We start from the raw sequence: 26924 nt of genomic DNA, 5'->3' as shown, positions 1-26924 counted from the left end.
AATAACTCAATCAGATAAAATATAATGAAAGGTACTGGAAGTATGGGTGGTTTCTGAGGCTAAATTTGTACCATAAGATAGGAATTTTCAGAAAACAAAGGATCTATTAATAAGAAGAAATAGGGCAGAGAATGTAATAAATTTAATAATTCATAATGCAGAAGTTTGTGTTGTTTTTCCCCTACATTTCATTTTAATACCAAAATGGTAATTCTTGATATATTAAGATAGCAGTTTGAGTCAAAACATCAGTGTTCAGTGATAAAATCATTAGGAATTTTAAGGAAAAGAACAAAAACTGTGTAGCATAGTTTTTCTGTCATCTATGTGATAATGTTACTTGGTCAGTGAGTGAGTTTATAAAAATGCTTTTTGTATTTTTCTGTGATCATTATGGACATTGTAAAAATTATGAGAAATACAACTTAGAAGAAGAAAAACTTTATTCCCAGAAATTTTCTGTATGTTTTTTTAGTTTATATTGATATGATATATAACTAATTATCCCAGCATAAATAACATGCAGTACAAAGACCTGCAATCATATTTGCAGTAAAAGATTGATTACAGGACTAGTTTAATTAGGTTACTGCCCTAATCTGTTGATTGTTTGCGGACTTCTTTCATCTTCACTGTAAATGTTAAAAGGTTTCAGAATCGATGGAATTTATATTCAGTTAAATTCATACAGCATCTTGTAGTAGTTAGCATACAATCAGATAACCATATATCTCATGTTGGTTGTAGATTTAAATCTTACAGATTTAATTTTAGGCTTACTTGATATTCCAACAGATGGCTTTAAGTGTGTTGGCAAATATGCAGTTTCACTGACAATAACAACTTTAGCATAATAGGTAGTGCTACTCCTGAGTGTGATATGAAGATATGTTGTGCAACAATTAAAATTATTTCAAAGAGTAGTTAGAAGAAAAGTCTGCACATAAAAAGTTATCTTAATCAATAAATTAAAATCATAATTTTGTTATACAAGGTCTGAAATTAATGTTTCACTGAAATACCAAGCTAAAGGTGGCAGAGTAAAACACTTGAATTTAAGATAATTTTTCTGGTGAGTTTATACATTATTAGTTTAAAACTAGAATAAATTGAATGTTGTTAGTATTCAAGTGTATATATTTGATAATGTTACTAAGTTGAAATACGCAGAAGAAATTCTAGGTAGCTTGTAACTGTGTGCATAAGATTTATCTTTTATAGAATTTAAAACATCCAGCTGTAAATGCAATTATGTCGAGCATTTTAGGTATACTCTACTAAGCATGTACAGTTGAATACTGCATGTGATAACATCTCAAGTAAGTTTGGTGTATAGGCTGTAATTTATTAAGCAGCTTTACTTTGTCATGTAAAAGAATGCACTTAGTGTGTTAAACTTTTATTTAATTTTCATCTGAAGGATACTGATCAAGAACATGGTGAGAACCACAGTAGTCCACCTAAAACACTAGTAAGTGAAGAAAAAAAACCTCAAGCCACTACAAGTTTTTCAGGAATAGACAAAGAAAAAAAAACAAAACTTTTCTCCCGAGAAAAATACATCTCCACGCCTAAAGAAAAAAAAACTGTAACAGTAAAAGATAGTAAAGAGAAAAATCTTGCAACTGTTGAGAGGTCAAGCAGTGTGAAAGAAGCGGATGGAAGTGTGAGTACATTTACTATGAATTTCATGATAGAACAATTTCAGTCATTATTTTAATTTGTGTTTAGAACATAGAATATAAATCATCAAGAAGAAAAAAGTAATTTCACAAATACTATTCAACGTAAGTTATTCAGTTATTAGCATATACAATTTTTAATGAAGTTGATTAGGTTCTTTGTGATGACAAGAAACCTACTTGAAGTAAAAATTATCTCAGGAAGACTGATATGGGTATTAACACTTTTACTAATAAAGCAGAGAACAACTTTTTGACCTTCTTAGGTCATCTTCAGGTAAAAGTGGTATCCTGAAATAAACAGTATTACGCTTTTATACCTCACTGAGGTTTACCCTGAAGATGACCTAAGAAGGTCAAAAAGTTGTTCTCTGCTTTATTAGTAAAAGTGTTAATACCCATACTAGCCATTCTGAGATACATTATTAGGTTCTGTTTTATTTAGATAATAATGTAAAAGCATCTGAAAAATTGGTTCGAAACAAATTGATGTAAATAAATAAATTTTATAAGTGTATTAATTATATTTAATTTAAATTTATGTGGGTTAACATCTATTTAAATATGATTTTTGTTTTGCATAGTCTGTTAGAATTTTTTGTGCATTACACCTAATGTAACAGAAGTTATTGAAAACTAGACGTATTTGTATATCACTTGTTTCATTAGGAATAAAGACTAACTAGTTCAGTATATGATAGACTTGTGCTTGTGTAAAATTTAATACTGGTTCTGCTTACTCTGTAAAACAAAACTGACCTGATTTGATGATGTTTGATTTGTATTTTTCCTACCACTTATTTGGATCCCTATGTCTTTGCAGAACATTCCATTTACATGTGTATACAAAACAGAAAATCATGTGTTACTTGAACTTTAGAAGTGTACATCCACTGTTATTCATAGGTTTTACACTTTAAGGAGTCCTCAGTCCCTTGTATAAAAATTAAGGGAACACAATGAAAATGTTGAAGAAACCTCTTGAGACATAATATTTTTCATATTGGAAAATGTCACTGAGTACAGACAACTGTATTTAACTTGACTGAATAGCATTGTGTTTGCACATTTTTGCTAAATATTTCTACGTGAAACAAAATTGTTTTAAGTTTCCAAACTACAAATCATAAGTAGTGTGCATTTAGACATACATCAGTTAGCTGTGTCTAATCTAGAACATTGGAGATACATCACTGGTACATTAATTTTGTTTGGATTTTATTGCTTGTCAGCAATGTAAATCACATTACAAATGCTTTTATCCTTTATTTACTTTCTTTTATGCCTAGACTTACATAAGTGAGTTATAAAGAACTTCGAGAAATGTTAAAAATAGTCGTATACTTGACCATAATTAATGTCACGGTAATATTAGTTGCTCGCCATGCTGTTGTGATAGACAAAGTTTTTGCCTTGTTTTAGATGTAGAATTCTATGTTATGATTGGTCTAAAGTGACAGTAATGTTTATTATCTAAAACATAAGTGTCCAAAAAATTCATTTGATGAAATATAGGTCTGCTCATCAAACTTTGTGGTTGTAACTGCAATGTAGATTTTTCAAAGGGATACACATGCTTAAGCAACACTACATATGCATGAATTACGATAGTAACAATTGTTTGTAAAAGCATCCATTTGTGATAAAAGAAATATCTGCTATCAGAACCTAGAAACAGTAGAAGTTACAAGCCAATACATCTGGGTCAAGAAAACTTTGGCTGACAGCTATTAATTAAAGATGGAGAGGAGGATTGGACAGGCTTGTAAAGTAGAAGTTGTATTCAAAGCAAAATCTAGATTTCAAATTCTATATTTCCCTAATCTTAATTTGGGTAGTAAGAAATGAAATGTGTAGTATTGTCAGGTTGCCAGTGAGATCTTCAAATATCTGCATTTTTTCAGCAGTAATTACAATAAGTATCCTTTTATTGCATAAATCAGAATATTCATATGATTTATTTGCTTACTTCTAGCCTAGAAAACTGGTTATGGAACAGTTAAATAGGATTTTTCCAACAGACGATGCAGTTCCAGACCACCTTCTTTTGATTAATACAACAGATGGTGTTGGTCAGTATCTTGCTCAGTACTTACAAGAAAGGCAACATTATGTTGTAGCTATATCCTCTGCATCAGATCTAAAAGCATCTGTATTCTCTCTTGTTGCCAAGATCCAGAAATTGTGAGTTTCAGTATTTTCTCTTATACTTTATTGTGATAAATAAACATTACAATCTAGAAAAAAAATTATATTATTTAAAGTGACAAAAGTTTAAAAAGACATTGTATCGGATACTGAATAATTCTGAAAATTCAATTATTTTAAAACAAAATTTAGTTATTATTAGGTTTCTGTATTTACTGCCTAAAAATTAGACTCGTATACAGTATGTGTTGTATTTTATAACAGGAAATAACCTAATTAAAAATATTGTCACTACAGGTGGCATGAGAATGTTGAAAGGTAGTTCATGTTTTCAGAAGAGTGTTACTTAGCCATAACCTGTGAAAAAACATTTCCTAACTACAAGGGAGATAAAAACACATACAGGAAATATTAAATGATTGCTTTACATCAATAAATATGTAACCTAGGAGAAAAAGGCTGGGCATGGCCTATTCGTTAACATGTTGACTGTGAATCTGAGAGTCCATGACTTATGTCTGTTTACTACAAAATATTAAAAGTAAAATCATGCTCTGTACTTTTGGATTTTGGATGCATTAAAATACTGATAATTAAATCCAACTGTTTCATTTGAGTAACCAAAGAATTTGCAGGTGGAGCTGTTAACTAATTGATTTAACTTTCATTTATGATTTTAAAGTAGAGGGCCAGCTGTACACATATAGCTGTTATAAAAATAATTTCCATGTAACCAATGAAATAATGAAAGTTGTTAGTGAAACACAATCATGTCTTAGAAATGTCATGGTTATGTGTGACTTTGACATCATCCTGTATAACTAGAACTTGTATAATTCACTTGTCTAGAATTTAACTTAAAAATAATGTAACTTTTAAATTAACTGTTTGAGGAATATGCACTTTTCAACTATCACTTTTAATGAGTCATCATTAGTGAAGCTTTCATCTTGACAGTAGATAAATATATATTTGTATTAAACAAAGAAGCAAGCTCCATTACATAGTAATACAGTATAAAATATATCTTTCTTAAAAGTAGTATATTGACTCAAGTCTATTAAAGAAAAATATTGATTTCTTTCACACTGAAATTGTAAATCATTATAACAGTGATTTTATTGAATGTTTCATGTCAGCTACAAAGAGTGAAAAGAACAATAACTTTTGGATGCTCTTGCATGTGTCCAGTGATTAAAGTTATTGAAAGATGGGAAAAAATATTCATGATAGTGAGAAGTCATTGTGTGACAGAAATCAATTTCTGTATGCTCACCCTGTACACAATTACTAATTATTTTTTATTAAATTGGTAAAAAAATATTGTTAGTGGGAAGCTTTATAACAAATCACTATGTATCACTTAACTTTATTCTGTAAGACTCATTTGAGTTTGTTTTGTTTTTTTTCTTTTTGTAGCTGCAACTGTAATTCAAGAGCACCACCTACAATAAAAATTTGTTCTTTAGGCCCTGATGGCTTTCTTAATTCTTTGCTTCGGTTATATGTTGACCATTTTTCTTGCAAACCACCTGAATGGCAGACTTATGTCAGATTTCACATTGTTCCATTAGGTAAGTTTCTTTGAAAATGTTTGGAATGAAACCTTATGAATGAATTGCAGTGTTGCAAAATCTTTGAACAAAATTATACTTGAATATTATTTGAAATTTTCTATTCAGTAGTTATTTTGTTTTTGATTAAAGGCAATGTGTAAAATCAAATTATTTTTGTTTTTGAAGTGTTGAAATTATTGCAGATTGTTTACAGTTCTTCTTGGACTTCTAGCTAGTTCAGTTTCTTGGTAACATTTTTGCATTACATCTTATATAATTAGTTTTTGTTTTAGTTTATTGGGATTAAGAAGTGAATTACAGGCTTGTTAAGAAACAAAATTTCATGTGATTTTTTTAGGCATGAGGATGAACTTTACATTTGTAGTATACTTATCTGAAGAGAATTTTTCAAGCACATTTGCAAAGCTTTGCTCTCTCCATGGTTTAGCAAAATCAGCTGATAGCTCAATTTCAGTTCTTTGCTGATATTAGGCTTACTTTCAATCATGCTATATTATTTAAAATATAAATGAATTCCAGGCCTAAGTGCTGTCAGATTTGACAAATTATTACAACTAACTTGGAAAGCATACATATGTAATATCCAAGAAAGTATGTGGAAATTCATATCCCTTAATCTTTTGTAAAACATTTTTAGGTTTTTAATCAGTCTCAGCCTTATTGAGTTAAACTGAATATTAAAAAAGAAAGATTATTATTTTTGAAATTTACTACAAGAAATAATTTTTAATACAATTCCAAAAGCCTTTTTTTGATACTTAAGTTGTTTTTTTAGTTACAAAAAATGTTTTTATTTTTCCTTTTAAAGTTGTACAGAATGTCATTAGAGAGATGTAACTATAGCTTTTCTTTAAACATATCAAGGTAGGTGTGCACCCTTTAGGTGATAAGAACACACTTTTATGTCAAGTCTGAAAATCAATCAATAAATATATATATTATAACCATAAATTTTTTAGCCATAAACAAAACATATTAAAATTAAACAAAATACACTGCATGTTTTAAAAAAAATCCTAGGGTACAAGCTACAATGTGGGATTATAACAATAAGGTCATTTAAGAACTTGGCACTACTTCATGTGGATGTACACCTTGAGCAGCTTATAAAAGCACGAAAGTCGCAGTAAACTATCACTTGACTGATATTGTGTTAAGTAATGCCTCTACCATATTGGGAGCAGGAATACTAACTTTAAGAAATAGTTTTCATCTTACTTACCTCCAAATGGTGATACCTTATTTTTTAAAATTTATTTTTCCATTTTTTTATGTTTATCTTATTCTTATCTTGACTTGGGAAAACTGTCACCTTCCCACAACTGTCTGCAGGCAGTGAAAGGTGATATAGATGTGGGATGTTGTGGGCTTGAGCACTCACTTCTCATTTTCCTAATTTTTTTATTTCTATATCTAATGCTATTCTATTTTATTTCTTTATGTGAACTGGCAAATGGAGATTAAGACTGATAGACAGTGTATCCCCACTGCAATGTGGGTCTTACTTCATCAGTCATCTCTAAAGCCAAGAACGCATTTTATAATCCCATGTTGTAACTTGTACCCTAGGATCTTCTCAAAAATATGCAGCATATCTTGTATAATATTAATGTGTTTTGTTTATGGCTTCAAAATTTATGGTTATAATTAATCAGAGTTTGAGATTTGTTATTTTTAATGCAGTCCTTTCTAATGTTTTGTTTACTTATTTGGCTTCATTTGGATGTAATTATTTAATTTCACTGAAATATATATATATATAATTTTAAGTAGTTCACAGATCTTTCTTGGTAAATTTTATAATTATGTAATATTTGTAATGTATTTCATAAAGAAAAGTGAAAAACAAGTTTCAACTATCATTTCTGTGCACCTCTTTAGTCTTTCCTGTAAACAAAACTTTTGTCTTCTTTTTTTTTCAAAAATCTTGAATTATGCTTTATTTTCAAATGATTTTCCTTCCATTACAGTGATCTGTCACCACAGTTCTATATGTCACAGGATATAGTCTGAACAATTATTAAAGAAGCAGCAGTTGTTTCTAAAAGCAAAATATAACTATTAAGTTTAAAGTTGAAATAACTGTATAAAAATACACATACTATTGTAAGGGTATCAATTTTATTTCATTTTCATCAGAACTTAGTTGTACAACTAAGTAAGAGGGCATGAGATTGATGGGTTTTTTTCTGAGTGAAAATTAGAAACTAAAAATAATGTGTTAGTATATTTGTAATAAAAACGTTTTACTTTTTCAGGGAGTAGTATTGTAACAAGATACCTTGGAAGCTTAGACTCAACATATTCAACAAATTTTGTGGATGGAACTTGGAAGGATTTGTTGGATCGCATGAATGAGTCTCAGTCAGTGTCTGACGTACAGGAAATGGGAGCACGAATATTAAATTATTTAAATTCTGCAAATTCACTTTTGCAATTACCGATTGCAGAGGCCATGGTAACATACAAAGAAAAAAGGCAAGACATCAATATTCAATATACAAATTAAATATTTCTAGAATAATGTGTTAAAATATGGAACCAGATTGTGTGTTGAAAATACTTAGTTAACCTGACTATGTAATGTGAAATCAGTAAAAAAGTACAGGATATTTTTTAGACATTTTGAATTTTCTAGAGTTTATTAATGTTATTTATTAATGTGTTACTTGACACGTGTATAAGCAGTGTAGGTATTATGAAATCATACTTTAATATTCTGTAGTTCTTTATCATTTAAAGAATATCATAATTTTATAAAATTATATTAAAATGTTTAAATATGCATTTAAACAATTTTTAAACTGCTTGCATCTGCTCAAAAGTATAAAATAATTTTGAATAAGAATTAACATCGATTGTACTTTCTAATAAAACAAGTTCAATCTTAGAATAAAGTCACATTAGACTCTTTGGCCTACTTAAATCATAGAGTTCATTTTTTTTATTTATTCTTGTGTTGAAGGTGTTTATGAAAGTTGTATTTTTCTCTTTGTTAATTCAGTGCAGTTGTTTCATATTGTTTTTATGATTCAGGGTTTTGTTTCCAGTGTTTGATAATTATTTGTAAATAATAAAGTGTAGGTCACTTATTCAGATATCTTTGTTCCTCTGTTATTGTGTTGCCATTTTTACATGTTTAACCTAGAAACTTTACTTCAGCTATCAACCTGTTTAGAATTTCTGATCTGTTTCAGATATGCAATATATTATTAAATTGTATGTTAGTTTTGGTTTTGTTGAGATTATTCTTGTTGTAGGTAACTTTAATGGTATTAGCAATAGCACTTCTATTTCCATAAATCTTTAGTCTTTACGATGCCTCCTCATGACAGCTGATTTCCTACCTTTAATGTATGAAGTAATAACTAGGCAGATTAATCATTTTATTTCAAACAAACGAGATGCATAACAATAGAAGAAAGTTATGTAACCACATCTCTTGATGAGGTCACATAGTATTCTCTAATAACATATGTAATTACAAATTAGTTAGCAACACCAAGTAATAGAAATAGAAAATAAATTTTTGTGTAAAAATCAAACACACAACAAAACTTAATGCATTTCTAATTTACAATAAATTCTCTTTTTTCATAGTTTTCTGTGTATATCTGGTCCAACTGATATATTTTTGAAATTTGCTTAGTGGAAAACAAGTCTATGATTCCTGGTCTATTTGTTAGTTTTTTGTTTTGGAAAAAGTATACTTAAGCAGCATTTAATTTAAATAGAATTCATGTTGAGTAATTTTTTTCCAGACCAAAAATAAATGCTGTCTGTTCTTGAGGGTGAAGAATTTTTACAGGCTTATATTTGTAGATCTCTACTTTTGATAATAAAACATTAAGAAACAATTATATGGCTTAATTAAAAGAAAATTTATCTCTTTTTTTTTTTTTTTTTTTCAAAACAAGTCATTTTATTCAAAGTATGGAAGCTCACGTCACCTAAACCCAGTTTAAAATGTTTTGTTTTCTTAAAAATTGTAAGACTACATAATGGTTATACCCCTTGATTATAGCAATGTTTGTGATTTATTTTGCTAGAGGAAAGTTAGTAACACATGCTGTTGTTATTAGACATTTTGTGTTAAGTAAGAAGAATTTATACAATTCTGCTTTTCATTCTTTTATATGTATTTAGCAGTCAGTTTTAAAGTACATCTAATAGTAATTTTAATAATAACTTCCTTCTACATAATGTACTTTGAAATAACCTTATTTTGAAAAATTTATAAACTGTTTGTTTATTGTGACACATTTCTTTAATCCATTAATCTTTTTTTATATAAGCCCTCCAATAAATTTTAATCTTAATTTGATAATGAAGCATAACATACCAAAATGTAGTTGTAAGAGTTTGAGATTATATTATTCAGTAAATATTTCTTTTTACATTTGTAAGAATAAAATTATAGTGAGAAATTTGGCATCCTTAGCCTTTCAGCTAGAGCTTGTGTGTGCAACTAATAATAAGATTAACAAGCATTGACCTGTAAATGAGTTCTTTAAAATAAGTGACAAACTTTGAAATTAAGTTTCAAATTACTTCAAGACAAGTAGAAGTACTTATCCTCATTTCATGAACTTTAAAAGGTTAATTGTGTTGCACTCTTGGTTTCACTCAGAACTAAAGGTCTGAGCTGCTTACATCTACCACTATGAAGAATAATTGTTGAGCATTTCACTCGTGCCAAGATGTGCGTAACAATAACATACAATAAATCAACATTTTTATTCTTTAAGATAAGCCACATTTGTAAATGTGAAAGATAATTAATTCATTACAACTTAGTGTAGAACATCGTGCTTGTGAAATAAAATTTGGCATCAACATTAGTCATGCTTGTTCTTCTCATTTCAAAAGTGAATGTTGAGCTTTGTCTGCATGTGCAATTTTTCAACTTGGAGACAGGCAGGACGTGTGTTAAGTTACAAACTGCATCCTGTGTCGTACCTAGCTGTGAATTCCAGAATACCTGTAGTTATCAAGAAATCTTAAATAAGAATATCCCTAGTCATATTGTGGTTTCATAATGGGTTGCACAAGACCCAGGTTGTAAACATGTAGATACTTTTGAAAAATTGTCTGTAATGGTTAATTAAAATGTTTAAAACTGCAGCCATTTATTCTATTGTGCTTAATTAACTGACCATAGCTTTAAAACAACATTTAAGATAAATCAGCCATCTAATCAGAAGACTGCATCATAAGTTAGCACTACATTCTTAGTGCAGTATAATAAAATATTATACAGTAGTCAGTTGGGCCTGTCCCTCTTTGGTTGGGAAATGTGTATTTTACATGGTGCCACAAATATCAGTGTATTTCTATTTTCTAAATAAAATCACAGGCCAACAATACTTGTTGATTAGCAAGCATGAACCGTTCATTGCTGCAGAAACTTACTTTGTACTCTAAGAGTAATGTTTAAATCACATTTTTCTATCAGTGAAGAGTAACCCAAGAGTTGGTGGTGTTTTTTTGAATAACTGTCTACCCTTTAGTCTATCACTTCAAAATTAGATATGGCTATAACCAAACATCCATTATATAGCTTAGTGGAAAATTTCTGGAAAAACGTTTTTGGTTTAAACGACATTAGTTCATTACACCTAAAATATTGCTTTTTCTTAAACTTGCTTGCTTGTTTCAAGCAACACTCACTTAGAGCTAAGAGCTTTCTACCACCATTTGAAATGTGGTTTACGCAAGAAAACATTGGTAACAAGAAATATTTCTGGTATGCTATATATGAATCAAAACATTTGTAGCAGAGCAACAATTTAGTTTGCTTTGTATTAAAATACATCATATGCATACATGAGAATTTCCATTTTTTAAGAGAAGTGTGATGTTTTGGGTTATTAAAATTGTCCAAGCTAGGATTTGCATAGATCCAGTGATAATAAAATTGGGTTAATTACTTTGTGTTTGATAGATATAGCTTTACAACACTAACAATAAGGAATTGTATTACAATCCAATTTATAACAAAACATTCTAAATCTATAATATTGGTCACAATGAAAATAAAAACAGTGACCATAATAAGAGACCACCAGTTATCCTTGCAGTGTTGTTTCAACAAGCCAATACAATATTTAAAGCTAGATGTGCTTACCATAATGTAATCTAAAACATGCATGATTCATCATCATTTGTATCGTGTTAACACTGCACTACAAGTGTGCGTGTTTATGTAAGCCGTTTGTTTACTGCCTGCTTCCCCTTAAAAAATATAAACGTTTTTAATTATAGTTTTTTTTATATGAAACATGGAAAACTAACAAAACTATATTAACAGTATACAGTAAAACATGTCTGGGGTAGAATTGCATGGGACCAAGCAAAAACCCCTTGGTGTGGATTCCTGTACGTGGTAAGGGAACTTCCCAGGGAAGGTTCTGTTCTTTGAGTTCACCTCCTCTTGGATCTAAACATCTACCCGCGTGTTTGCCATGCATAGTGACCCATGAAGAGGAGGAGAGGATACTGGTGGTTGAGGGGTCCAACCCTAACACACCACTTTTGCCTTGAAGTCCTGTAGACGGGCGGCCTTTGGGTGGCCTCCCTTGGGTCAATCGGCTGGTCCACTTGGGCTAGAGTCAACCAAGTACCAGTGTAGGAAGTTCTCAAAAGGTGTTCCGGACATTGTCTGATGGTTGTGTTTGGGTATAGTGCTCATGAAATCCTGCCATTGCTACAGTGTTCTTGCTTGACATTGTAGTGCATCCCCTCATAGAGCGGGTGGGGTCAGTAGGCACTGAAATGTCCTTTTTTTTATGGATTCTCCAAATAAAATTTTGAATAAAATAGTGAAAAAACAGTCCATAGGTAAATAACCATGTCTTGAAGTTTCTGAGCAGCAATCTTCAGCATCTGTACCACCTGTTGTACCTCATTTTATTGTCCTCCATTCCCTTTCAGAGAAACCTTTAGGGCAAATGTCCTCTTTTTTTATTCAGAAGAGACTGGAGGGACTTGCTGGCTCTCCAAAGTCAGTAAAGAAGCTTTGATCTGGAGACATTGGTGTAAATATCCACATCTCAACACAGTGAACTCCTCTTGAATTCAAAGGCAATTGGGGATGTACCTATTGAGGTTACACCTTATACTACTTTGAATTCATCACGAGGAGTTAGTGTTAAGAGGGATTTGAAGAATATCCTCGAGTCAGAGATTCTTGCTGGTTTCTCCTATCAAGGAGTTTCTGCAGTGAGGTGTATCTCCACTCTCAAAGATGGAGTTACATTGCCGACCAATATCCTTGTTCTGACATTTACATCACATGTGCACTTTCCACCATCAAAGGTGGTTATTTTAATTGCAGGGTGCAGCCATACATTCCAAACCCTCTCTGATGTTTCCTGTGTCAGAGGTATGGTCACTCAAAGACGTCATGTCGTGGTTCCCTGAAATGTGCCCGTTGTGGTGGCACGGACCATGATGCCTATGAGTGTGAAACAGACATACAATTTGTCAATTGCAATGGCTCTCACATGTCCTACTTTTGCTCTTCCCCTGAATGGTTGGAAGAAAAGGAGGTGCAGCATTTGAAAATGATTCATAACATTACTTATCTTGAGGCTCGAAAATTGCTGTCCACTGCTTCATCTTAGATGTATGCTGCTGCACTTTGTTCCACAACTACAGTGGGAGTGCAGACAGATCTCTCTGTGCCTCCAAGAGAATCATTCTCAAAACAAATGAAAAACCTTTTGACCTTCATGGTTAAAAAAGTTGATTAATCAACTTCTACACCCATTTCTTTCCCTCACATACATTCCAACAAACCCCAAGATTCACATCCTTTGGTTCCGGGTACAGGCATTTCCTCGGATACATCTTCTTCTTCTACCCCATGATACAAAACAATCATTCATTTGCGTCCTCAGTCACTGGAATCCCCTTCCAACAACAAACACCTGCCCAATCGACCCAGGGCAGGATCCATGGAGGTCGATAGACCTCCCTTGAATAAAGACAGTAAAGAAAAAAGATGTGGTCTTAAACAGAAGGGTTCTCCAGCCAGTTCACCTTTACATTATTAAAAATGGCCACCTTGATACAATGAAACTGTCAAGGTTTACATTCTAATCTGGATGACATCAAAACACTGATTGCTTCCTACCATCCTGTATGTCTTTCCTTACAGGAATCATTTCTGAAACATGCCGATACAGTTACCTTTCGGCAGTTTTCTCTGTACAGAAGTGACAGGCTGTATGTTGGTTGAACAGCATGTGCCCACCCTGTCTTTGTCAGTCAACACACCCTTGGTGGTTGTAGCCATTCGTGTTACGCAGGTTCCACCATCTAGAGAGCCTTTTATAAGAGAAATCTTAAGATAATGCTGTAAAACTTTGATATTTCCAGCTTAAACAGGTTTTACTGTAGTTAGAAATGGCTTGTAAAGACTTGTTACTATTTACAAATAATACTTTGTCTTCAGTTCAAACGTTTGTTCTTTGATCTCATAGTAAATGTAGTATTATTACTGTTAAAACATTTATTATGTAAGCTCATGTTTCTAAGTTATGAATAAGGGTTTTGAATGTATAACATCTTCAGTTTAAAGTAGTTGTTGTTTTCAGGCTTTGAAAACTTGGTTTGATACAGTCATACAGATTAGAAAGCCCTAGAGGAAATATCACTGACATTAGGCAGTGATGTTAATGAAATTAAGATATTTGCTTTTTTCTTACTAGTAGTCTTTGAAATGGAGTTATTAGAAAGAAATTTTAGGTACAATGAGGGAACTTAAGTTTCTTTAATATTGGCTGAAGCTATCATCTTATGAGAAAAACCCTATTCAAAGTTTAAGTTTTTTATCACGTGTTTAAAGGAAAAAAAATTCAATTTTTTTAAGAGTGATCTTTTTATGAGCTGTTTGTGAGGTCTAACATAATGAAGTTTCACTTCTCACTATTTGTTTGTATGAGTCAGTTTATGAAATACTGTTACAGTTGACCCTATCATGATGGGTCATTGGTCAAAGGCCATGTTATTGGATTTGTTGACTCTCATTCATAATTTTATTTAACTACTATTTTATGATTTTTGTCATAAATTTCATATCAAACTATAGATTATAATTCAGATTTTCATGTTATATATAAATTATTTAAAAGTGAATATTCAAGAAAACACACCTAAACATTCATTTTTGTCTGTCATGTGGTGTGTTTAATGCAGCAGCAGTTCACATGTGATGTTTGTGGTGTCAAAATGCAAAGCCTATAGTTTTGTATCAATTAGAAACTGAAATTATTAATATTTAAAAGCTGAATATGAAATAAAAACCTTCCTTCTTTTCTATATGATGAGATATCACTAATGTGCTGAATCAAACACAGTGGCCCCTGCTCAACTTCTTCAGATTTTGGAAATAGTCTGTTATATATATATATATATATACTTAATTTTAAATATTGCATATGAGTAACCATTCAAAAACTAGGAATGTTTTACAAGTGGTTTTCCAGCCATTTTCAAATATAGCAGTAGTTTCTTTCTTTCAATACAAACTATTGTGTTTTATTATTAAATTTGATAAATTATAATGGACTTCTGTAGTATCACTGTAATAATTTATTATTTTTTTGTTATTCAAATGTTTATGTATATTAGACCTAAAAAAATTAATTTGTTTCACACCCTCCACATACAAACGTTCTTAAGGCTTAGCAAACTACGACAAGCAGCAATCTAGTACAAACATTTTAACTAGTATAGAAAAGTTTAAAATCTTAATTGTAAATAGTAATAATGTATATACATATATAATGTACTATAACTGAAATGTGATTGTATTTTACAAAAGACAGGCCATTTTGTAAAGACTAAAGATCAGTTTTATATTCTTGGATATGGTAGCATGAGTGCACATGAGCCTCATCATTGTAACTTCTGTCTTAGCCAATGATGGCTGGAAGGTCGATATAATAAAAATAATAAATCTATACAAATGTATAGTTACAACATTTAAGCTATTTATATTAAATATTTGTGTTATTGAGTAATTTACACTATCTGAGACATTTGAATTGAATGTTTGTTTTTATAAGTTTATCTATACATTGCACATAATAAATTAACCCTTTCATCATAAGTTTATCTATACATTGCACATAATAAATTAACCCTTTCATCATAAGTTTATCTATACATTGCACATAATAAATTAACCCTTTCATCATAGTTTACTACTCAAAATGTAATAAAAATAATTTCTTCAAACTTAAAGGAAGTGTTAAAAATTTTCAAAGTTTTTATTCAGTACATTTCACTAGAAAGCCATAACTCAGTTTATTTTTCTACTAAGTTCTAAACAGTGGGTAAAAGTGGTATACCTATAACAGCCTTATAACATTTCTTGAATATAACAACTATCAAAACAATAGTATGTAGAGAAATGTCAGATGATTAAAATATGAATCTCCATAGCTCACAAACAAAGTAATTTTTATTTATACATTGTTTTGATAATGGTTAATTGAGGAACATTTATGATAAAACATTAGTGAAAATTTTAAATATACCTAAAAATCTTTTTATGTAACATTTGCAGGATCTTTTTGTAAAGACTTTTAACTGTGGCATCTAATTTATGAGAATTGATCTGATTGCATATTTAAAACCCCAACTACTGCTTTTATTAGTGAATGCTTTCAGGATGTTATTCATATAGTGTGAAAGTTTCGAATGTTCTGTAGATTGAAACTGACTTAAATGCTTAGATTAAAATTGATTACCAAACTTTGGTGGAGGATGATTGCTATTATGGGAAAACACAATTTTAGTTTGAAAAAAATAAACGTGGCAAAACTTTATTACACTTTTCTCTTGCAGTTCTGATGAGGAGTCTTTGCAAGTGTTTCTTCCATTTATAAGTGTAAGTTTTAAACTTGAATAGTTTAGTATAGTTTTAAAAAAATTTGAAATTTGTGTATTATGTGCATGTTTTAATTTGATATATTTTCAAAATTCTGGTAGGTAATTATTGCAAATTAGATGACCCTCTCCTCTGTAAACCTTGCTGTATTGGTCACCTGTTCAATGTATTCATCACTTAGTCATTGAACGTGTTAATTATCATTATGAACGTCATATTGATTTTGTACCACATTATCAATATGTGTAAAATCTTCACTCATTAGCCATTCTAACAGAAACGTAAACAGTTCAAACTATAATATAATTATTACCACTTTTTGGACAGTATAGTGACTTGAATGCAACTAATAATTTGTGTAATAAGTTAGACAACTTCAGCTGAATGACTCCAAAAATCAAATAGTCATTTATTGTGTTTATTGACCATATTACTTAAAAGAATTTTGAATTTATTCAAATGTATTGTGAAATTATAATGCATTATGACCATATAACAAGCAATATTTATATTAAGAGCTATTTGAAGGTAATATGTCATCAGAGTAATTCAGTTAACTGTACATTGAAGTTTTAATTGCAACAGTTGTATCAATAGTTACACAGGCATGTGTTGTTTTGTGCTTACTCTACTCTTCCTGATTTTTTCTCTGAATGCTAAATAAACAGAGTCAATTTAAATAGGCTTTGCAATCATATTGTAAGAGGGTGTAGCAATATAAACTTTTTATAGTTTTGAGAATTGATTTGCAATTAGTTAGCTTTAAGCTTAAACTAATTTGCAAATACACATACCTAAAGAAAGTCTTATTAAAACTGAAATAGGCTATTTACATGTAATTATGACAGCTGATATAGAAAATCTTGATCAGCTGATGAGAATATAATCTGATATAGAAAATCTTGATCAGCTGATGAGAATATAATCAGATATAGAAAATCTTGATCAGCTGATGAGAATATAATCAGATATAGAAAATCTTGATCAGCTGATGAGAATATAATCAGATATAGAAAATCTTGATCAGCTGATGAGAATATAATCAGATATAGAAAATCTTGTTCAGCTGATGAGAATATAATCTGATGTAGAAAATCTTGATCAGCTGATGAGAATATAATCAGATATAGAAAATCTTGATCAGCTGATGAGAATATAATCTGATGTAGAAAATCTTGATCAGCTGATGAGAATATAATCTGATGTAGAAAATCTTGATCAGCTGATGAGAATATAATCTGATGTAGAAAATCTTGATCAGCTGATGAGAATATAATCAGATATAGAAAATCTTGATCAGCTGATGAGAATATAATCTGATATAGAAAATCTTGATCAGCTGATGAGAATATAATCAGATATAGAAAATCTTGATCAGCTGATGAGAATATAATCTGATATAGAAAATCTTGTTCAGCTGATGAGAATATAATCAGATATAGAAAATCTTGATCAGCTGATGAGAATATAATCTGATATAGAAAATCTTGATCAGCTGATGAGAATATAATCAGATATAGAAAATCTTGATCAGCTGATGAGAATATAATCAGACCGTAATTCAATCTTATTATGTACAACAACACTTATAATTTCTATTTCAAATTTTATTTAACTTTTAGTAGTAGAATTCGTCATTGTTTATGAATTTAAAAGTTTCACATAAATCAAGTAATTTATTGCTACGTTTACCACTAAAGGATTTCATCAGGTTGATTTTTTAAGTGCCTTTTATTTAGAACGTAAAGTATTTTTGCTTATTATTACATATGGCAAAAGATGTAATTAATTAAAAAAATATTTACTTTTTAAATTCTACAGGATGTAAAGATTGGTCTTGTTGAGGGAACTCAATCTACTTCTGGTAAGTAAGGAAAAGATTTAACCTGTTCAGTTAAATGTCCCATATCTTTTTATATTTCTATTTTCTGTTATTGAAACAACAGTACAGTCCTAACTGGTAAGTAAGGAAAAGCTTTAACCTGTTCAGTTATGTGCCCTATACCTTTTTCTATTTCTGTTTCCTGTTATTGAAACAACAGCACAGTCCTAACTGGTAAGTAAGGAAAAGCTTTGACCTGTTCAGTTATGTGCCCTGTACTTTTCTATATTTCTATTTTTTATATCTCAGAATGGCTGGTATGGGTATTAACACTTTTACTGATAAGGAGAGGACAATGTTTCGACCTTCCTAAATCATCTTCAGGTTGTCAACTTGTTTGTTGTAGATTAAAGTATGCATTGTTGGGTCTGACCTTTTATAATGCTTCATTTTATTTTTATCTAACCTTTGGCATCTCTTTCGCATTTCTCCTCTCAGTTTAGTGTTTTCAATATTTTTATATAAAATATTTGTGAAATGATAATTGATTGAAACTGTTAATGTGGTGAGAAAGCTGCACATTATTTTCAATTTTATGATATCACTACTAGAAGTGACCTGAAATGTTGCTGTCGACATCAGTTGTGGAGCTCCTTGTTCTCAAACATGGATAACTTTGTAGTTCTAACCACATTTGAGAAACAGGATGCCATACAAGATTCATCTGATATGGAACAAGCCATCTTGTTTCTGACCATTGATGGTTTTTGTGGAAAGTAAACAAACAATTTAGCTCGGAAAATTTCCAAGTGTTTCACTCACTATGGGCAGTTGACTCTAAATATGAAAAATTACTTGAATTTAAAACTTAAACATCTTACAGCCCATTATAGGCTGAGGCAAGCTCAGAGAATGAATGAATGTTCAGTTGTGGCTGCTGGAGTAGTCAAGGATTTTGCACAATATCTCAAGTTCCTCTTTATGGCTTTTACTAAACTTTTCAAAAATAGCAATAATTCTCCAAGTTAGTAGCTGACTGTGAAAGAAGCTTCAGCATGCTGAAACTGATCAAAAATCACCTCAGAACCAACATGGCAGTCTGTCACTGACAGATAAGAGACTGAAAACATCAGGACGGCTGGTGTGGCTATTAACACTTTTACTAATAAAGCACCTAAGAAGGTCAAAACATTGTTCTCTGATTTATTATTAAAAATTTTAATGCCCAGACCAACTGTCTTGAGATACATTTTTACTTCAAGTCGGTTTCTCGTCATCAGAAAGAGACTGAAGAATCTAACAGTAATTAGCATGCTGAGAAAGCACTGTCCATTGAATTTGACAGTGTTGTTGACAAGCTCATCTCTCAGTTTTTAAATATGAAATTAATGTTGATTCAAAGTCAAAGAGGAGATTTTCTCTGATTGGTGTCTTGGTAAGTTCATGTTTTTGTTAATAATTACCAGTCCACTTTTAAAGGGACTTATTATTCACTCCTTTAAAAATATGCTAGAATTGTGAAAACCCTTCTTATGATCTACAATACGTGTGAGTACTGGGGCTCAAATTCAATCAAAATTACTTTTTGAAACTCAGTATTGACTCAGTGTAATTTACCATGGTAAAATTTAGGGGAATAATAAGTCCCTTTAAAATTATATGTGAGTGTAAGATGTCTTGTTTTACACCCAACTTGTCTCCACCAGAGTTTTGGTGCTGGCACTGCCACTGCAAACAGTATTTGAATTTTAGAATCAATGGTGGTTAATTAAGTATATGTATATCAATCTGTGTGAATTGACAGATTATGTATTTATGACAAAGTGAATAAATGTGAAAATATGCAGACTATTTGCATAAGATTAGGAAATAATAATCACAGACATGTGATAAAGATATTCCTAGATATTTGTTAATTGAAGGATTATTTTATTTTATTAATAAAGCATCTCTAATTTTATGTGTTAATATCAGGTTCATATTTTGGTATTGTGACATTCTGTTCAGAAAAAATTGTGGTTATTTTTGTTCACATATTCATGGTTTTGCTAAGGGGGATATTGGTGGTCTCTTGATCTGATGATGTTGTCCTGTTTCATCTGGACCATTGTTACACTTTATTTTGTAAACATTTTATGATGGGGTAGATTCATTATACAGTTATTTTTAAAATGTTTAATTCTTATTCCAGGTGTGAAAATGAATCTAGTTGTTACATTTAGGTTATATTTGTGTGCTAGTCTTTTCCAAATTTCTGATAAAAATATACTAATATTTTCTATATGTGTGATAGTGCAAGTGATTAGGTTTCCTTTATTTTGTGGGCTGTTTTTAATTTGTTACTGTAAAAGCTCTAACTTTCAATAAAAACTTATAATCAGTAAGTAAACTCAAAATGAAACTTTTAATGGAGTGTTTTGGTTTAAATAGGAATATCGATAAGAATATGTTTTAGTGGGTGATTCTTATTTTTGTTTCAAAAAAGATTTGTTTAGTGAAATCTTATTACAACAACATTCTGATACTTCATTGTTATATTTACCACTAAAGTGGATTTTGAGGAATCTGTTGGAACCCTTACTGTCCCCAGTGGGTCTCCTCCTTCAGGTTCTTTAATTGAAAAAGCATCACGTGAAAGTATCACCCCTCCATCGTCACCAAGTGTGTCTACTACAACAATTACTACAAGGTAAGAAAGTTTAGTTGTATTAAGATAACATAGGGATTGTCATGTTATGTACAAGTTTTATTGACTTTTGAGTTATTAACACACAATTTGTATCCTAAATAATTAATACATTTTTTTGATATGACATAAGCCTTCAGAATTCAAAAATATTATGTTTAAGGTAAGTATTTATCAAGTTTTCTGTGTTAATTTTCTTAAATGTTGGTCAAAGATCTAAGTATTATTTTAGATTTTTAGCATGAATTAGTTTAACTTGGCTATTAAACATAGCAATAATAGAGTATTGTATTTTCTTTAGAAAAACAAAATGAAAGATAAGTTGCTAATGAAATTATGGAAATTATAAAATAATTTAGAAAGTACAGCAACTGAATAAAATTTTTTATATGTATATATCTTTCTAAAAAGATAGTCCTTTTACCTTGTTGACTCCAGTATTTTTTTACTTTTGAGATTATCAAGACAGTTACAAGAGCTTATATTTATCAACACAATTTAGGAACTTCACTATGAAGAAGAGCGTTTTACTTAACTGTTACATTTTAATCCATTTATCTCATTATTGAATTTGATAAATCACAATGGAATTCTATGGTATCAATGAAGTAATTTATTATTTTTTTGGTTGTTCCAATGTGTATCTATATAAAACCTTAAAAAAATTATTTTGTTTTGCATCCTCCATGTGTGAAATTTCTTAAGGCTTAGCAAGCTAAGACATCAGGAATGAGTGAAAAGGTTTATATATGCAAAAACGGCTCGTTTGGGTTGAGAAAATATTTTACATTGAAGAGCAAACAACGTTTCGACCTTCTTCGGTCATCGTCAGGTTCACAAAGAAAGAGGTAACTGACCAGAAGCTGACCACATGTTTGAAAGGGGTTGTGTAACTGAGTGTCGGAATGTAGAGGGCGGTGTTAGATGTTAAAATATATAGTTTTATTTATTTATTATATTGATATAGGTATAAAGGCGTTCCTTTATATTGGTTTATTTTGGGTTTAAGTTGTTGTATAAGTAAGGCTTCTTTAATTTTGCGTTTGTTTATGTTTGTTTCTTTATTTAGTATTTGAGTGTTTTCTATGGTTATGTTGTGTTTATTTGACTTGCAGTGTTTGAAAACGTGTGAAGGTGACTTTTTATGTTCTTTGAATTTGGTTTCCATTTTTCTACTTGTTTCTCCAATATAGAAGTCGTGGCAGTTATCACATTGTATTTTATAAATAATGTTGGTGTGGTGTTTGTCAGTGTACTTTTTACATAGTATAGACCTCAGTTTTGTGCCTGGTTTTTGAATAAATTTGGTATTAACTGGAATGTCATATTTTGTTACTAGTTTGTTCCAAATGTTGGTTATTCGTTTGCTGATGTCAGGAATATATGGTATACAGCAGTGTATGGTTTCGTGATTTTTTGATTCGTGAGATATATTTACTTTTGTTGGTTTATTTTTCTTTCTGTCTAGGTGTGTGCGTATAATGTTTTCTACAGTTTGTGGAGGAAACTTATTGATGTTGATGAAGTATTGTTTTATTTTGTCTAATTCATCGTTAATTTTATCTGGTGAGCATAGTTTTATGGCTGTGTTTATTTGGTTTCTTAGTATGTTGAGTTTTTGTTTTGTTTCATGTGCTGAGTCCCAAGGAATGTATAGTCCAGTATGGGTGATTTTTCGGTGGATTTCTGTTTTGAATTGTGTGTCGGTTCTTGTAATTTTGAGGTTAAGAAATGATATTTGATTGCTTTCTTCCTGTTCACATGTGAAGTTAATGTTGGGATGTATAAAGTTAATGTGATTGAAAAAATTAAGTATGTGTTCTGTAGATCTGAATCCCGCAACCGTGTCATCTACATATCTGTACCAGTATAGTGGTGGATGTAATGCTGTGTTAATTGCTTGTGTTTCAACTTGTGTCATAAAAATATTGGCTAGAACTGGTGATACTGGGTTGCCCATGCTTAGACCATTTGTTTGTATATAGTTTTGGTTGTTGAACATGAAGTTTGGTTTTATCGTGGTGAATTCTATGAGGGTTGCTAATTGGTTACTGGGAATGTCTATAGTTGGGTTAGGGTCTCGGATATAGAGTTCTAAGGCTATCTTGCAGTGGTTGGAACTTCTGTAAAGAGGGATATAAGATTGAAACTGGCCATTAAGGCTTTATGATTAAGTTGATTTAGATTAGACTTGAAATTAAAAGAGTCTTTGATGAATGAGCTGGCTGATGTTTTTGTTAAATTTGTGTGTATTGGTTTGAATTTGTTCGTGTCTGATGGGATGCTCTTCATTTTTGGATGTATTAATTCGTGTTCATTATGACTATAATCATAATCATTAATCATTATAAACCAACACACACAAATCCAACAAAGACACACGAGATGCAACTGAACAAATTACTACTACAAATGAAAAAAGCCAACACAATTTCACAAACACTTTATTCCTACCTACGTAAAACCGACTCACGTACACCACAAATATACGGCATCCCCAAACCTCATAAACCAGATTGTCCATTACGACCAATAATGTCCACATATGAATCGTTTAATTACAATCTTGGTAAATACATAGCATGGGCATTCTTCAAATATGTAACATCAGCCAGCTCATTCATCAAAGACTCTTTTAATTTCAAGTCTAATCTAAATCAACTTAATCATAAAGCCTTAATGGCCAGTTTCGATCTTATATCCCTCTTTACAGAAGTTCCAACCACTGAAGCCTGCAAGATAGCCTTAGAAACATAAACAAACGCAAAATTAAAGAAGCCTTACTTATACAACAACTTAAACCCAAAATAAACCAATATAAAAGAACGCCTTTATACCTATATTAATATAATAAATAAATAAATCTATATATTTTAACATCTAACACCGCCCTCTACATTCCGACACTCAGTTACACAACCCCTTTCAAACATGTGGTCAGCTTCCGGTCAGTTACCTCTTTCTTTGTGAACCTGACGATGACCGAAGAAGGTCGAAACGTTGTTCGCTCTTCTATGTAAAATATTTTCTCAACCCAAACGAGCCGTTTTTGCATATATATTTCTCTACAAGTGGGTTTTCTCGACATCACTGAGTGAAAAGGTTGTAACTTGGAGGGAAAACTGTGTCATTCCTTTATTTACCGTTCTATGGCTCAGAAAAAAAGAAAGTTTGAGAACTTGTTTGTAAATAGTAATAATCTGTATACATGTACACTTTATAATAATTGAAATGTGACTGTATTTTACCAAATATTAGTTCACTAAAACATAGACAACATGGGACATTTTATAAAAATTAATAGTTAATTTTATATTAATCGATATGGTGACATGAGTGCATGTGTACCTTGTGATTCTAATATCTGTATTGATAACCAAGCATGGCTGATAGGGTAATATAGGAAATATAATAAATATATATATAAATGTATAATGTTGTGAGATTTAAGCTATTTAGTTTAAATACTTGTTGTTTTTATAATCCGTAGTCATTCTAGGGTGAAAAAGACAGTTTATTCTCATTTCCTAATTTTATGTAGTGGTTACAAGATTGGTCAAATTTACTGAACCCATACAGAGCTTTGTTAATGAAAATAACATAAAATATAAAGTTTTTCTTTAAAAATGTTTGATAAATCTATCTAGACACAATAAAGATTTTTCATGTGAAAATTGAAAATTTTCTGATGTGCAAAAGTATTTTTACTCTTTAAATGAAAATTACTATGCATGTTGGACTGACAACATCTTAAGATAAAAAAGGCATGAAAAACATTGTTTAACAAACATTAAAACTTAAAAAAAATCCACTGATGACATTTAATTGTTTGTCTTCTCTGGTGTCGTAATCGTATAAGTAGGCTATTCTGTTGTCTTCCATAATATTCACTAAGGTGTTTGGATTGTTCTTTAAATTTGGTTTAAGTTTTGTTATTTTTACCACCTTTGTCAGCCTTTACTATAGTAACTTGTGAATTATTTTGTGATAATTGACATTTGGTATTTTATGATTTTAATGTTGTGTTTCATATGTAAATAACATTTAATTATATGTAGTATTTCATGAATGAAGTTGTTTAGGCTTTGATTGTCAGCTGATATTTTAGGAAATCACATTATGCTATTCTTTTCTTGAAAAGTTATTGTATTTTCACTGTCATTGTTTTTGTCTTGTTGACTGCTATTTCCTCCTTTAACTTTATAGATAAGATGCTCTTCTTTGTTGTCATAGTTTTTAGTTTCTCTGATTGTTTGCTGTACTAACCTTCTTCTAAAATTTTCTGTTCCAGCTTTGAACTTTAAGGTAGGAGCATTTTTGTGTGCTATTGCATACTTTAGGTCTTTATTTAAAATTTCTTCTTACATTGGTATTAGGGTTGTATTTGATAAGTTTACTATATTAATGCTCTTTTGTGTTACCGTGTGTACTGTCTGTCAGATTTCTCATTTCCTCAATTAGAGCTGTAATACACCTTGCAGATTGAAGTTATACCAGTATACTTTTGGTAAGTTTATATAGTTTAAGTTCAAAATTTCATTGAAACAAGTGCCACAATGGTTCAACCTATATGAGAATAAGTGATATTTTAAGGTATTTTGTTCCACTACTGTTTTTATTGCCAAGTGTCTAATTTTAAAGTGTATAAAAGGTTTAACGATGGTTTTATTTCACTTTATTGGTGGTTGGTTTAATTCCATTATATGATTTATATTGTTTGTGAGTGACAAACAGAAAGCATAGTATAAACATACAAACTACCAAAATATCATCAAAATCTTATTATTAAGGTGACTTATCTGATACCTAATTTTTTATTAATTAAAGTATAAAAGCCAATAAAAATTATGATAAACTATTGTTGAATAATTAATGAAAATTGGAGAATTTGATTAAAATGAATTTTCTGTACCTCCAAAATGCACCTACTTTTTACCTGTTTCATCAGTCTCAAAGTAATTCTCTAATCACATTTTTAGTAAAAACTATACAGAAAAATTAAATGTTGTCATGAACAAAAGAACTTATGCAGTCTGAAAGAGGCTTAAATATCACCCTTGAGGCTTTTGACTGTATAAAGGATAAAATATATTCACTAATAACATACCAAATTTGTTGCTGAAATCTGGAGGTTTCAAAATTTTGATCAGTAAATTGAACTTTATATCAAGAGGTTTTTTTTATCTTTGTGTTTTCAGTACAAAATGCAATAATTTAGAGGTGTTTGTGTATACTTTGCTGTAATTTTACCAAATTCCAGCCATATACTGTTTAAATAATGCCTCTTGTTTTTAAATAAACACAGAAATTGAGTGCATGAAATATAACATCTATCACATGTCAGCATACATATCACAATATAACATCTATCACATATGAAGTCAACATACATATCACAATATAATAACATCTATCACATGTCAACATACATATCACAATATAACATCTATCACATATGAAGTCAACATACATATCACAATATAATAACATCTATCACATGCCAACATACATATCACAATATAATAACATCTATCACATGCCAACATACATACCACAATATAATAACATCTATCACATGTCAACATACATATCACAATATAATAACATCTATCACATGTCAGCATACATATCACAATATAACATCTATCACATATGAAGTCAACATACATATCACAATATAATAACATCTATCACATGTCAACATACATATCACAATATAACATCTATCACATGTCAGCATACATATCACAATATAACATCTATCACATGTGAAGTCAACATACATATCACAATATAATAACATCTATCACATGCCAACATACATATCACAATATAATAACATCTATCACATGCCAACATACATACCACAATATAATAACATCTATCACATGTCAACATACATATCACAATATAATAACATCTATTGCATGTCAGCATACATATCACAATATAATGTCTATCACATATCAAGTCAACATACATATCACAATATAATAACATCTATCACATGTCAACATACATATCACAATATAACATCTCACATGTGCATACATATCACAATATAACATCTATCACATGTCAACATACATATCACAATATAATAACATCT

At 30.4% G+C, this 26924-nt stretch overlaps 1 protein-coding gene across 1 annotated transcript in view; it reads left to right on the top strand.

Annotated features, from left to right (window-relative positions):
* Window positions 1-26924, top strand: part of KrT95D (phosphofurin acidic cluster sorting protein KrT95D) — a 129516-nt gene that overhangs the window by 69332 nt on the left and 33260 nt on the right. The window contains exons 12-18 of the mRNA XM_076503589.1: window positions 1421-1666; window positions 3658-3866; window positions 5250-5404; window positions 7666-7885; window positions 16265-16307; window positions 18129-18171; window positions 20680-20818. Coding sequence (XP_076359704.1) covers window positions 1421-1666; window positions 3658-3866; window positions 5250-5404; window positions 7666-7885; window positions 16265-16307; window positions 18129-18171; window positions 20680-20818 — 1055 coding nt within the window. The remainder of the gene's footprint in view (window positions 1-1420; window positions 1667-3657; window positions 3867-5249; window positions 5405-7665; window positions 7886-16264; window positions 16308-18128; window positions 18172-20679; window positions 20819-26924) is intronic.

Source organism: Tachypleus tridentatus, chromosome 6 (genome assembly GCF_004210375.1).
Source record: "Tachypleus tridentatus isolate NWPU-2018 chromosome 6, ASM421037v1, whole genome shotgun sequence".
Classification (NCBI taxonomy): Eukaryota; Metazoa; Arthropoda; class Merostomata; order Xiphosura; family Limulidae; genus Tachypleus; species Tachypleus tridentatus.
This window is presented reverse-complemented; position numbering and strand designations above follow the sequence as displayed.